This window comes from Lingula anatina, chromosome 5 (genome assembly GCF_051362555.1).
Source record: "Lingula anatina isolate TDL-2025a chromosome 5, LinAna3.0, whole genome shotgun sequence".
Classification (NCBI taxonomy): Eukaryota; Metazoa; Brachiopoda; class Lingulata; order Lingulida; family Lingulidae; genus Lingula; species Lingula anatina.
In genome coordinates this window covers 5,993,428-6,008,453 of record NC_141771.1, presented here as the reverse complement: position 1 = coordinate 6,008,453, position 15,026 = coordinate 5,993,428, and the positions used below count along the sequence as shown (strand labels likewise).

The window sequence follows — 15,026 nt, the reverse complement described above, 5'->3', positions numbered from 1 at the left end:
ACAATATTCCTATATTTTATTTTACTTTTTAGGTCAACATGAAAGAAGATGAATCATTGGCAATTAAAGTATCAATTACTGCTAATCAAGGTGAGATAATGTATCAAATCAATGACGCTATTTGAGTTTACAGTCAGAAGTTGAAACAGGCTTTACAGTGGTTTCTTTGGCTTAACTTTATAGACACGTTTGTCGAAACGTTTTTTTTTAAATTGACATGTTTATCCGAGGCCTAGATTTATGATTTAGTGTAGATATAACCGAACCACACGCCATTTATCTTGAATTGACTATTATTAGAACTATTATTAGACTATTATTATTAGACTATTATTTGACCAATTAGAACCAAGTGCCTGCAGGAAATACTCGCTGCCCAGAGGAAGATTCATTTTGGAGTAATAAACAGTGGATAAAGATGCATCGAATTAATATGAAATGATGAAGTTTGATCATGAGGAGGGCAAACAATGGCACTATTTTAACTTTTGTAGGTAGTAATTGAACTAATTGGCCGCACGTATTTTATACCACCTACCATCAAACGTCTACTATTTGAAATAATTTGATAGTTTTTGGTATAGTTTAATTTAAAAGCTAAATTTGCTTGAACTAATAAGAGTACACATTGTTCATCTTTCAATCATAGATCATTAATCTTATAGGGCAGTTAACTCTTACACCATTGCGATATGAAGCTTCTATTTACGTAGTTCCTTTAACAACAGTGAATTTGGCACTTTCGTAACGTGCATTTGGCACTTTTGCCTCGATCGAGGCAGACAAAAAGAATGAGATAGAGGAACACGCGTGCGCAGAAACACACACACACACACACACACACACACACACAGAGGAGAGAGAGAGAGAGAGAGGGGTAGATAGAGATTAGAAAATTGTTTAGAAGGTGGTTCACCAAGGCTTTCGGTACCTGGAAAAACTTTGTATTTATAAGAATAATGTGTCTGATTTTTCAAATCATTATATGAACAAAGTAAGAAAATTGGAACAATATTGAATAAAAATAATTGAAAAGGTTTATCCGTCAGGAGATGGAAACGCATGTCTGTCACGCCTACCGAATCAGCTAGGGGTAAAGGGTAATTACCCCCTAACAGCTTTACTAGGCGTGACGGGCATTTAAGCCGGTTAAGTTGATAGCAATTTAGTGAGACTCCCCAGGGCGATAGATCGATCCAAATATCTGTGGGAATGGTCCCATTGATGGGTCGCTGAAGGGTCTTCACATGCATTATAGAATTATGATTTGGGATAGATATAACCGAATCACATATCGTTTATCTTGAATTGACAATTATTTAAACTATTTTATTCCAAAAAATTTTTACTAACTTTCTGACCGCCATGATCGCCAGGGCTTCCAATTAATGCGAACCAATTGCCTGCAGCAAGTGCTCGCTGTTTAAGGAAGACTAATTTTGGAGTACTAAACAGTGGATAAAGATGCATCAGATTAGTGTGAAGTGATGAACTCTGATCTTGACGAAGGCAAAGGATGCCACTATCTTAACTTTTCTAGCTAGTAATTGAACTAATTGGTCGCGCGTATTTTCAAATATCTACCAGCGGACGTCTACTATTTGAAAAAAAATTGACAGTTCTTGATATAGTTGAATTAAAAGGCTAAATTTCCTTGAACTAATAAGGGGATACATTGCTCAGTTTTTCAACCATACATCATTAACCTTATATTACTGCGATATGAATCTTCTATTGACGTAGTTGTTTTAACACCAGTACAAAATACACTACTACTGTACTACTAGTTGTTTGCATTTCATGTGGTAGTTGAGCAAGCAGCACAATTGCTGCAATCGTGCTATAAGTATGGGAAGTTATTTGATTTGATTCCGTAGGGGGAAAGGTCGGTTTTCTTGAGCTACATGTATATGAAACTGTGGTGCAGCTATGGTATTCAGCAAGCCTTCCTAGGTGACCCTGCTTTGGTTATGCAGGAATTTATGCACCCCTGTCATAAGCTTGTCAACATGAAACAAGTTTCCCTGCTAACCGCCACCTTCACTCTTTGGATCACTGAATACCCTCAAATAAGGTCAGATAACTTGTTAAACGAGCTCCGACTCTCTGTAATAAGAGCTGGAATATGTCTGTGTTGTATTTAAAAGTTGGTTCTTATTTTTAAATGTTTTTTTTTTTTTTTTTTTTTTTTTTGCTGGGGGGGGATTTTAATTTAATTTTCAAAAACAGTACCCATTGCATTTTTTTCTTCAATGTGAAAATGCATTAATAATAATGATGATGATGATGATAATATTATTATTATTATTATTATTATTATTATTATTATTATTATTATTATTATTATTATTTATTCACAATTAGAGCGGGTCTCGCTGTGTGATCAGAGTATTAGTTTTGTCTGGTGTAATGGAGTAGTAGATTACATAATTGTCATTCGTCTCACGTTCACTTTTGAATATAACACGGCGAATGCTCTGTATAACATTGAATACATGTTAAAGCAAATGGTGATTTTCTAGCTAACTGGTATATCTATTTTTACGGTGGGCAACATGTCAGGGGTTAGTAGAAGATTACCAAATGTTATCCGAGCATGCCGCGGCTTAGTAAGGGACATGCCAGTTAACCGGGCACTTTGGAAGGATGTGCAACATGGACTCGATCCCAAATTTTCTCCACTTAGTTTACCCGTCAGAGGAGTAAAACATCGAGCGATACAGTTCAAAAAGGTAAAGATAGAAACAGTCCTATTCCATATATAAATCGATGTTACAGACATGTACCGGAATCACTATAGTGCTCCTAATATTTCAGATTTAAAAAATCTTACATGTTCTGACTACAATCATTGAATTAAATTTTGAACGTAAGGGCTTACTGAGACTTATTTCTAATCTCTTAAATCATTCCCACGCGCTAATTCGTTCCACTATTTTCTTCAGTTAATTTCTATATATGACTTTTTTTTCTATTTTCTAAATCCAATTTCCTTGTACTTGTGCACATCTCAGGCTCCATTGGACTACCCGCCGGTGACTGGGTCTGATCACTGGAGACGGAAGTTACGTACGACGTTCAGATGTTTCGACACAAACGGTGACGGCTACGTTTCAAAAGAAGACTTCGTGATAAGTGCGAAACGCTGTGCCCAGTATTTGGGCCTTAACGGTGGGTTAATTAGTTTAACTATTGAATTAATATTATAAAAAAGGAATACACTGATCTGTTATAAGTTTGCTATATGTTATATTGCTTTTCATCTCTCTCTCTCGCTCTCTCTTCCACGCACTCTTACATTTTTAAATCACGATATAATACACTCGTGAAAAAATTATTGCCGACTTAGCGTGAATTTAATGAAAACTACGGGTGTTTACATTTGGTTCCAAGAACTTCCAACATCAATCTGAAATAACCCTTCGCTTCTTTTAGATGAAAGAACACAGTGTGTTCTCAACCAACGCACTCGAATCTGGGGAATTATTCCTAAGGGCGCAGATGCTTCTAAAATATCAGAGGACGACTACGTTAATGGTGGACTAACGGTGTTTAACCAACACAGCTTCCGACAGGAGTTTCTCCCCATGGTGATAACTGAGGATTTTAATGCCATGGACATTGATGGAGATGGAATCATTTCCCATGAAGAGCACAAGGCTTTTTTCTACAGCTTAAACATCCCCGTGGAAATGTCGAAGAAAATATTTGACGTTATGGACATCGACAAAGATGGCTTGATAACCATTGACGAATTTGCACATGCCATGACGGAATTCTTGTTAACCGAGGACCAAGATAACGCATATAGCGTTTTTTTTGGTCCACTGGCTGATTAACAAAATATTAAGCGAGCAGGCATGTCAAATTATAACCACTCAGCCTGAATTCCCCCCTAACCAAGGCCACAAACAATGTATACAAATGGGTTTTCGATCCATTTGCTGATTAAAGCAACTGCTACTCCTTTGATAAACGATTTACGATGCAGTCTTCATATTAAACCTTTTTAAACAGAAATGTGTTGTATGAAAAGTGTTTTTATTGATAATCAACAGACTGGCTTGCAATGTTGACCTTGCAATGTTGGCCTTGCGTGCTGTTTTAAAGTATTATTATTATTATTATTATTATTATTATTATTAGTAGTAGTAGTAGTAGTAGTAGTAGTAGTAGTAGTAGTAGTAGTAATACATGTAGTAGTACTAAAATGGAAGGAGGGACACGTTTGCTTCCTTAAACATCCCCGTGTCCCATGTCTTGGATTGATGTGCCATGCAAAGAAAGAAAAAAATACAATAAACCTTATCACAATCATCATATTAATTATAATACACAGTCAATGACTTTGGTGGAGTCAGATCGCCTGACAACGGATTTGTTGGTTGCATTCAACATAGGACTATAATATGATATGCACTAAAACTGGATAAAAGTATGGTTTCATGTATTCATTTCTTTTGTTGCGCAGGAGTTTGCACCCTTGTTAAACAGTATGCTTCCCAAAATATACATTCTCTGTTAACCTCAAACTTCACTCTTTGGATCACTGAATGCCGACAAGTAAGGCCTGACAAATTTTTATGTCGTTTAACGAGCGACTTCTCTCTGTAAACAGGGTCGGAATGAATTTATATTTTATTTATTTAAAACACGAGACTTTTCCAAAACTTTAACTTGTGTATTTTTTCTTATTGGGTTTAAATACAATAATAATAATAATAATAATTTATTCAAAATCAATTATGTTCGGTTGCGCTCAGTATTCAGTGTATAAGATTTGCTTTGCCTAATAAAATGCATTATTGTTAGTCGTCTCACGTTCACTCTACATTATACAAGGTATCAACTTGAATATGCAAGGGTTGAATTTCCTTTCAACAATAAACCCAGCAAACACTCACGTTTGGATCACGTGGCCAGCACGTTGCTATGACGTTATAATGTGGTTCGGTAGCAACGTGCTAGCCACGTGATCCGAACGTGACGTTTTTGCTGGAAATGTACTTTAAGAAAGAAGGACATTTACTGGATAAAATGTATACATTTTACGTCGGCCAACATGTCTAAGGTTTTCCAGGCTAGTAGAGGATTGCTGAAGATTGCCCAAACCTGTCATGGCTTAACAAGGGTTTTACCGGTTAGGAAGACAGTAGGGAAGGGTGTGCGAAATGAACCAGTTGCGAAAATTTATCATCTTAGATTACCTGTCCGGACACTTACAATTCAAACGATACAGTTTAAAAAGGTAAGTTGACAAAAATCCTCATACCAAATATACACTACATCAACTGGTGTCATTTGTGACCTTTCAGATCACTTTTGTGCATTTCAGGACCCAATGGAGTACCCACTGCTGACTGGAGCTCATCACTGGAGGAGGAAGATGCGCACCACTTTCAGATGCTTGGACGCAAACTCTGACGGCTACATTACAAAAGATGACTACGCTATTACAGCAAGACGTTGTGCCCAGTTTTTGGACCTTAATGGTAGGCTAAATGATAAAAAATACACTTGTGATTAAAACTAAAACATTCATCTACAGATGCTTTGAATTTGGGGTAGGCTTCAATTGGTGCAAACAACTTCAATTAATGCATTGTTGAAACGTAATTACAAGAAAAGTTTTAATATACGCTTTTCTTACTTCCTCGCTCTCAACTTAAATAAATACGCGGAAAATTGAACAGGTACAAATGCAGTCTTTATGCAAAACTATTATGACGTATTTCTCGATAAATTACGTTTATTGGATACAAATGGATACTATATCTTGAAGCGTTTCTTTTAGATGAGAGAGCACAACATATTTTGAATCAGCGTATTGCAATGTGGGAAATTATTCCTAAGGGTACAGAAGATCCTTCTAAGGTATCAGAAGAAGAATATATCAACTCCGCTCCACCGGTGTTCAACCGAAACAGCTTTCGACAGGATTTTCTACCCATGGTGATATCAATGGATTTTGATGCCATGGACATTGATGGCGATGGACTCATTTCCAACGAAGAACATAAAGCTTTTTTCTATGGCTTACACATCCCTGTGGATGAGTCGAAAAAAATATTTGACGTGATGGACACCAACAAAGATGGTTTAATATCCATTGACGAATTTGCACATGCTTGGACAGAATTCTTTTTAACCGAAGACCCGAATAACATATACGACGTGTTATTTGGTAAACTGGCTGATTAAACTGTTTTGTTTCTGCGTTGATTAAAACAACGTACTTAAGTTTCATTCTTCTAAAATGAAATCAGCAAAGGAAGAAAGATGCTTCTCTTGATTGTCGACAACTAGAATAAGAAATTGCGTCACAAGTAATAGATTGAATGATAATATTAAGGAGACTAGATTACATGATTTACTCAATGTTTCATCGGCAATCGTGTAAGTTTAATGTGATCTAACTGTATGGTACCAACTTTGAAGAGACCCTGGACGATAATCTATATTATATTATATTATATTATATTATATTATATTATATTATCATTTTTTTTCTTCATTTTTGTGATATACTGGTAGATGCTTAAATACATTGTAGGAATTAAATGAGTGGAAAACAGCTCACGATGACCATTGTGAGGCAAAACAACCTAGGGTGCCACAAATGACCTTCAACATTTACTGTTAAATACATTTTAAAGTACACAGAATAGCACTCACGCCACTTTCTTTATATTTCCTTTTAAACTATATTTCCATTTTAAATCTTTCTTTTTTACAGTAATATAAATGGCATCATTTTGTAACAGGGAAACTATTGGAAAACAACACACGATGAACATCGTGAGAGTAGAAATCATCGGGTGCCACAAATATAATCATATTATTCAGTATTTGGTATATCTTAGAAGGATGCATACAGAGTAAGGGGCATGTTATTGTTAAACAGTTACCCTTTTTTGCTGATTACGTGACAAGGTTGTAAAGCTGTTGTTAAGGATGCTCAGTGAACCGCTCGCCCGCTACCCCTATATCTTTTTCAACAAACAGTGAATTGGTAGCGCTTTCAATACGCCAATCTTTCACACGCTGCGCACGGTGTCACTTTATAATTTTCGATCTAACAAAATTGGTCATTTCTTTCTACAAACATGGCTTTTTAAACTATATTTACAAAGTCAATCAGACTACCTTGATATCAAATAAAATGACCGTGTCCTGATGATAATTATTGTTGATAAATCTCGCCTTGCAATCTACACTATCACATCAGTATCTCTGCTCAATTTTATCTTCAATCCCAGGCGTAAATCCAATGACTGGATATCATTGATAAGGCCAGAACAAGTTGATAAGTTTTTAAGTAGTGGCGACTCTCTATTAATACAGTATGTATATAGACTAGATTCATTTTTTTTTTTTTTTTTTTTTTCATCATACACACACTGGACAATAGAAGTGTCACCCCCTAACTCAGAGTAATAAAAGTAGGCAGATCTTGGGCACTTACACTAATGCCTGCTCTACTTATAATGTGAAAAATGAGTATAAAACCGCTATACCATTGTTGGTCTTGTACATGTACAGCAAATGTTATTCCTGTCTTCCTCCAATATGGCAAGATACAGGTAATTATCTAACGGTTATAGGTGCAAGTTATTAACCTGAAGAGGTGGAATATAAGCAATATCAGAATATCGATACAATTGAATTGTTCAGTCAGAACCGTGCAGAGGGTCTGGTCTCGGTATAGAAACACTGGGTCAAGAGACAAATTGCCTCTGATGGGTCGTCCAAGAAAAACTACTGGCCGTGAAGACCGACGACTATATAATAATAATATAATAATCTTTATTGGAGAATCGCAACCCGAAGGTTGAAGTTATACAATTACATATATGAATATTCACGTCAAGGAAGCCTGGTCATTTTTACACTGGTGCACTCCGTAGACGGTCTCACCTCCCTGGGGAGCATACAGCTCGGCTGCCATATTAGGCGCTCATAGCTAATATAACATTTCTGCACTGCCTGACCAGGTCCCTGCTTCAACCCCTTAGTGCTGAGTGCCAAGCGGGGAGACAGCAGGTACCGTTTATAAAGGACTGGTATGTCCCCGGACGGGTTTTGAACCCACGTCCTCCCGCTCCGGAGGCGGACACTCTAACCACAAGGCCATCCGGTCGGACTGATTTTTATGTCCAGGTGTCAAAGTTCGACACTGCTTGTCAGTTGACAACACAGTGGAACAATTTCACACATAAGAATGTGTCTGTGAAAATTGCTAGGCGTCGGTTACATGCTCATAGAGTGTACAGCAGGGTGGCAAGACTGAAACCTCTTATATCGTTACAAAACAGGCAACGTAGAGTGAACTAGGGTCAACAGGATTTGGAACTGGACAGTCCATGACAATTGGTCCTATATATTTTTTTCTGATGAGTGTCGCTTTGGTCTTACCTCTGATGACAGACGGGTACGATGCTGGCGAACTGCTGGTAAAGCATTTGAACCACATGCACTGAATTTTCGAACCCGGAGCAGCATATTCATCATGGTGTGGGGCTGCATCAGCATCCATGGCGTGGGCGAATTGATAGCGGGTGATGGAAACATGAATAACTAGAAATATATCGATGTTTTGGAGGCAGGCTTGCTACCATCTATTACTAACATGTTTGGTGACAGGAATTATCCATTTGTTCACCAGGATGACAATGCCCCTTGTCACAGGCCCAGAGCAGTTGATGATTGGTTTGACCAACAGGACATTCGCAGGGTGATGTGGCCTACCCAGAGTCCAGATGCAAACATAATAGAAAATGTGTGGAATAATATGTCAAAACTTTTGACAAATGCCCGTCTGACCAGCAGAGAAACTCTGTTATCTTCAGTGTTTCATACTTGGGCCAGCATAAGCCCTTAACGCATCAGACAATTATATGAATCCTTGCCTCGTAGACTGGCACCTATTATTAGATCACGTGGCTATGCCACTAAGTACTAATTTTGGACTTGAACTGCATATTTTGGTAGAATGTTCATATTTTGTTCTCATTTTATGATTTTTTGTGAAAGTTGATGTTAATAAAATGATACCAGGAGCATATCATTCCACAGTCATTTATCTCCCCCATAGTATTGGTTCAGTAGGGGTGACACTTCTATTGTCCAGTGTGTGTACATGTGTTTTATGGCAGCTAAAAGTTATATTCAACCAGTCGGTCTGTTTTATTTATAAATTACACCAATTTCGTTAACTGTTCTAGCAAAAATTAACAGCCTTGAGTTTTTTAGGGCAATTGAAATATTTTTACCAAACTGATGCAATTTTTTAATTTTAAATGATGGTTTTAAAATGTTTTTATCAAAGTAATCAAAATGCACAACAAATGGCCATCAATCTTTACTATACTTGTTTCTTTCTTAATGTCATTGATTACCACACATGCCAATGTTGTACTAGTATCTTTGTGCTGAGAACGTGACATGATAACTAATTTATACTATATTTAAAGACGCTCAGTGAACCACTCACCCGCTACACATCTATCTTTTTTTAAACGAGGAGTGAAGACAGTCGATACTTGAATCGCTTTAACGCTGAGCATTCTGTTACTATATATTTTCTGATCTGACAATATTGGTCCCACGCCTAAAAAGAATGTTCTAGTAATACTGTCCTTAGCTGTACGTAATACTTACGTTTATCTTATACCATGCAGTCTGTCAACTTTTGAATAACACAGTACGTCTTCCATAACACGCGTTTAAAAAGGAAGGCAGACATTTTATCAATCATAAAGGTGGTCAGCATGTCTAAGGTTTTCCAGGCAAGTGGGGGATTACTAAAAATCATAAACCCATGTCAGAGGGTAACGAGAGTTATGTCATCTCCCCAGAGATTTGGTAAAGTTGAGCAACATGGATTAGGTCCAATAATCTCTTTACTTATCCTTTCTGCACGGGGTTTAAAAAACCAAGCGATACAGTTTAGAAAGGTGAGAAAGATTGAAAGACACGCTGTTCCTTCTCTTAATGAATACCAAAGGGTATAATATATTGGCAGCAGTTTGTTACTTAAATAACTTGACTTTTTATTTATAAACAAGATTAGATCCGAGGAATGTTCTTTTTATTGGGATTGATTTCGGTTTTGTAGCATGTATTCTGTTTTAATATAAACGACAAGGCGACTGCATTGTTGCTTGTTAATACAAATATGATGAAAAGTCAGCAGATGGATCGTAGCCTACGGTATCTCTTTGGTACAAACTGTCATTTTAACTTGCTTTTATCGATATACCGCGTGTGTTTTTGACCTTTAAATACACAAAAAACATTGAATAAATTGGGATTCGGTTTTGGTACATGGGGAGTGAGTATCATGTTCCAATGCAGATTACAACGCTTTTCAATTTGGAACTATGGATATGTCCAGTTTCCATGTACTTGAACTCCTTTCAGGCTCCAGTGGACTACCCGCAGGTGACTGGATCTGATCACTGGAGACGGAAGATGCGCACACTTTTCAGGAATTTGGATGTAAACGGCGACGGCTACATCACAAAGGAAGACTATGTGATAAGTGCGAAACGCTGTGCAGAGTATTTAGACCTTGACGGTAGGCTATTGGTTAAAACAAACTGGTAAATGAAGAATTGTGTAATAGGCAATCGCATTCATCTATTGTAAGTTTTCATTTTGCAACATGGTCTCACAGAGTAAAGCATAAATTATCGCTACGTACAATTGACATTCAGTTCATATTCGATTCTCTCTTGTTCCTTTGAGAAAAGCATATAAAGCATTTTAAAGATTCATATAACATATTATATCTTAAGATTCATATACAATACAATTCTGGCTTCTTTTAGATGAGAGGGCAGAGCATTTGCTGAATCAGCGTGTTGCTGTATGGGAAAGTATTTCTAAAAGTTCAGAAGATACTTCCAAAGTATCAGAGGAAGAATGTCTAAAATCGGCAATAGTGCTGTTTAATCAGAGAAGCTACCGACAGGAGGTTTTCCCCAGGCATTTGTCTATGCAATTTACTGCTGTGGATCTTGATAGCGATGGCCTCATTTCTAGAGAAGAATACAAGGTTTCGTGTTATAGCTCAAACATCCCCGAAGAAGAAGCACAGAAATTATTCGACCTGGTTGACACCGACAAAGATGGTTTCATAACCATTGACGAATTTGCACAATCTTTTGCCGAATTCTTTTTTACCGAGGACCCAAATAACACATACAGCGGAATATTCGGACCACTGGCTGATTAAAATACAAAGAGAGATGGCTTGTTTTTGATGAAACTTTGTCAACCTTTAAAGATCAGCATCAACGTACACATGATCTTCGACATTTAACATCCAGCTGAATCAATTTCTAATGCAACACATCCCAGCAGACAAACGACATTGATTCACCGTTGAATCAATGTTAATTTTGGTGGATCAACGTTGAATCAACGTAAAATCAATGTCGTTTGCCTGCTGGGATGTCAGCGTTTTTGCAGATCCCAAGCGGGTCTTACAGCCCACATTAGAGACCATTCCCAGACCCTTACGTACCAAATTTGGATCGAACTCTTCGAGGGGATTCTCGCTTGATTGCAATAAACTTGGGCGTCTTAGATGTCTGTCACGTCTGCTGAGGCTGATAGGGTGTAATTAACTATAATTTAGCAACTTTAGTGGGCGTCCCAGACATCTAAGCCACTTAAGCTGAAAGCAATTTAGCGAGGGACCCCTTGGAGAGGGACTGATCCTGTAAGATCGGTCTAGGGATAAAAACCAAGTCTTAGAGCCTGTCTGAGACACGCCTCAGACTCAATCAACTCAGTCAGACATCTTCGGTGACGAAGGACAGTCTGATGATATGTTGATGATACAGTGTATGTAGCAGCTCGCCTGCTGAATCCTTGACACATTATGTTTTAGCCGAGTTGACGTTGGTTGATACACAATACGTCATTTGCTCATATTAAAAATCATTTTTAAAAGTGGACAAATTCTTCTTAAGTCAAAAGAAACAGGAGTGTTCTAAATCACATGGGGGGGGGGGGAGGAGCTGTGATTGCATTTTATGATCTTATGATCCGAACTTTTCAAAAAGGACCACGTCCTTCAATCTTTACGGCACCTTTGATACATGTAGCTTCAAGAGAAAAATAAAACTTTTATTAGAACACTACTTATTTTAGGCCTTTTTGCTTTTATTTCGATTTCATTAGATTAAAGTTATTGTCATTATTGATTTTATAATGTGATAACAGTTGTTAAGTGCGCTGAGATGTTTCACTGAGATATAATTATTTCTTAAAACGGCACGAAACATATATACCAATGCTGTTTCCAAATATTATAATAAGTAAGTTAACTAGACCAGCGGCAAGACCAACTAGACCTAGCCTGAACATAACAATACAATCTCACAATGGACGTGGTGGAGGTGGGTCATTGCAAGTAGGCCCAATCCAGGGTATCAAAAGGCGATACGCCCCCCCCACCCCCACCCATACTGCACATGCTTAAGGTATAACTCGAACACCTTTCAAATAATGCACCTGGGGGCCATACTTGAATGCAATAGTATTGTATGCACTATATAGGAGAATGATTGATCCAGTAAACTTTTCTGAAACGTGAATAAAAGGTAAAATATGTTCTTTTCCCACTTAAAATGATAGAGGTACGTATCTCAAAATATAACTGATTTTTAACCAAGTCATTTAAACAAATTTAAATATTAAAGCACATGTCAATGTTGTACTGGCATCTTTGTGCTGAAAACGTGACATGGTCGCCAATTTATATTACATTTAAAGGCGCCCACTGAACTGCTCAACCCACTTTACATCTATCATTTTTTAACAAAGCCTGAAGACAGTTGATTTGTCAAGTACATAACACTACCGGTACATTATGTTTTCCGATCTGACAAAATTCATCGCTGTTTTTTAAGCATGAATTGCACGTAACAGAGAACAGAAAATGGATCACTTTGCTTTACTACTGCGTTTTCTTTTATTTATACATGTACATAGTTTTATGTGGTCGATTTTCCTAGGAAAAATTTAACTGCCTTAAGGGTCAATTGTAATTTTTCCACTTACCAAACTGAAGCCAACGCAATTTTTCCATTAAAAGAATGGTTGCAAATACGTTTTAATTATGTTAGGGTTAGTCGTGCTCGTAAATCAATGGATCGGTCGTGTGTAGCCTCATTGTAACACTACCGGTCCCTGTACATAATACTCACGTTCATCTTACATAATACAATCCGTCGACGTGTGAATAGTAAAGAACGTCTTTTATTGCACACGCTAAAGCGGGAAGGCAGATATTTTTCTGACTCGGAAGTATATCTTGAGGCTTGTCAACATGATTTTCAAAGCCAGTAGGGGATTACTAAGAATCATACACCCATGTCAAGAGTTAATAAGTCTTATGTCATCTACCCAGAGGTGGAGAAAGGTTGTGCAACATGGGTTGGTTCCAAAATTCAGTTTAGAAAGGTGAGAAGGATCGTGCCAAACAGTTCCTATATATTAATCTTCAATCGCAGAGACGTAGACTTATTTCTATTTTCTAAATCCAATTCCCAACATACTTGAACACTTTCCAGGCATCACTGGACTACCCAACGGTGACTGGATCTGAAAACTGGAGACGGAAGATGCGCACATGTTTCAGGTGTTTTGATGTAAACGGTGCCGGCTACATTACAAAAGAAGACTTCTTGATAAGTGCAAAACGCATTGCCGACTATTTGGACCTTAACGGTAGGCTAACTGGTTAGAACTAACTGGCGAATTAAAAATTGTGAAATAGGGAAACATGCATCCGTTGCATGTTTGCATTTTGCAATTTTTTTCATGGGAAAAAAATCATCACGAGATAAATGTAGTCAATTGTTGTAACACGCAAAGATGTTATACAATGCACGTGTTTCTTTCTTTTTACTTTAAAGATAAATAAATAACACATCAAAAGCCTTAAAAACAGCTTTATTTTTATAGAACTTTGACTGGCAGAATGTGGATTAAACGATAGTTACAGTTGGATAGGAAAATATATCAGTTTAAAATCTCTTCTCGCTTATTTTAGATGAGAGAGCAGAGCATATGCTGAATCAGCGTATTGCTATGTGGGATTCAATTTCAAAAAGGAAGGAGGGTGCTTCCAAGATATCAGAGGAAGAATATCTTAAATCGGCCCCAATGGTGTTTAATCAGAGAAGCTACCGACACGAGTCTTTCCCCTTGCATGCATCCATGCATTTTACTGCTGTGGACCTTGATAGCGATGGTCTGATCTCAAGAGATGAACAGAAGGCTTTGGCTTATAGCTTTAACGTCTCCGAAAAAGATTCGCAGAAAGTATTTGACCTATTGGACATAGACAAAGATGGATTTATAACAATTGACGAGAATGTCCATGCTTTTGCCGAATTCTTCTTTACTGAAGACCCAAATAATACATACAACGGAATATTCGGACCATTGACTGATTAAATACCGACTTAAATGATGAGTCAGCTTTGATATAATACATGCCTTCTGAATGTCAAGTTCAGCCAGGAATGTCATTTCTACTATTCGATCATGAAGATAATCTGATGAGTGTAGCCTTATTATAATATTTGTCAAGAATTTGGGATGGGTTGTACTACTGTGGTAGATTTATTGAGCTTTTAATGCACATTGCTTTAAACCGTATAGCTTTGTTCCAATGAAAATAATTATTTTAAAAAAATGCTGTAAAGTACATATTTGGAGACGAGGTATATTGGAATCATTATTATTAGCATCCATTACATGACTTTTTTTTTCTTTTGAAGCAAAATGTATCATTAATGACGTAAAATCAATGTATTTTAGTTGAATTTGTTACATATTATAATAGGTAAGTTAGTCTGAACATGTTAAAAACAATCTTACAATGGACGCGGTGGAGATGGGTCACTGCAAGTTGACCCAATTCAGGGTATCAACAGGCGATATCCCCCATACTGCATTTACTAAAGGAATAACTTGAACACCTGTCGAATAATGCACCTGGGGGC

At 37.2% G+C, this 15,026-nt stretch overlaps 4 protein-coding genes and 1 long non-coding RNA gene across 5 annotated transcripts in view; all 5 read left to right on the top strand.

Annotated features, from left to right (window-relative positions):
* LOC147761538 (uncharacterized) overlaps positions 1-388 on the top strand; it is a 13,643-nt gene extending 13,255 nt beyond the window's left edge. Inside the window, exons 2-3 of the long non-coding RNA XR_015334553.1 lie at positions 33-90; positions 347-388. This is a non-coding gene — a long non-coding RNA (uncharacterized LOC147761538). The remainder of the gene's footprint in view (positions 1-32; positions 91-346) is intronic.
* Positions 389-2,392: 2,004 nt separating this feature from the next.
* LOC106171643 (sarcoplasmic calcium-binding protein) lies at positions 2,393-4,202 on the top strand. The gene is made up of 3 exons (XM_013552080.2): positions 2,393-2,732; positions 3,015-3,171; positions 3,436-4,202. The coding sequence occupies exons 1-3, from the start codon at positions 2,556-2,558 to the stop codon at positions 3,837-3,839; spliced, it is 738 nt and encodes a 245-aa protein (XP_013407534.2). The 5' UTR covers positions 2,393-2,555; the 3' UTR covers positions 3,840-4,202.
* A 654-nt stretch (positions 4,203-4,856) lies between these two features.
* LOC106171642 (sarcoplasmic calcium-binding protein-like) lies at positions 4,857-6,649 on the top strand. Its single transcript, XM_013552079.2, has 3 exons — positions 4,857-5,248; positions 5,336-5,492; positions 5,795-6,649. Exons 1-3 carry the CDS (start codon positions 5,063-5,065, stop codon positions 6,199-6,201), a joined length of 750 nt encoding a protein of 249 aa, XP_013407533.1. The 5' UTR covers positions 4,857-5,062; the 3' UTR covers positions 6,202-6,649.
* Positions 6,650-9,685: 3,036 nt separating this feature from the next.
* On the top strand, positions 9,686-12,012 carry LOC106168149 (luciferin-binding protein-like). Its single transcript, XM_087013811.1, has 3 exons — positions 9,686-9,956; positions 10,423-10,579; positions 10,833-12,012. Exons 1-3 carry the CDS (start codon positions 9,771-9,773, stop codon positions 11,237-11,239), a joined length of 750 nt encoding a protein of 249 aa, XP_086869937.1. The 5' UTR covers positions 9,686-9,770; the 3' UTR covers positions 11,240-12,012.
* A 1,150-nt stretch (positions 12,013-13,162) lies between these two features.
* Positions 13,163-14,795, top strand: LOC106168158 (luciferin-binding protein). Its single transcript, XM_087014144.1, has 2 exons — positions 13,163-13,743; positions 14,069-14,795. Exons 1-2 carry the CDS (start codon positions 13,638-13,640, stop codon positions 14,473-14,475), a joined length of 513 nt encoding a protein of 170 aa, XP_086870270.1. The 5' UTR covers positions 13,163-13,637; the 3' UTR covers positions 14,476-14,795.
* Positions 14,796-15,026: the final 231 nt, after the last annotated feature.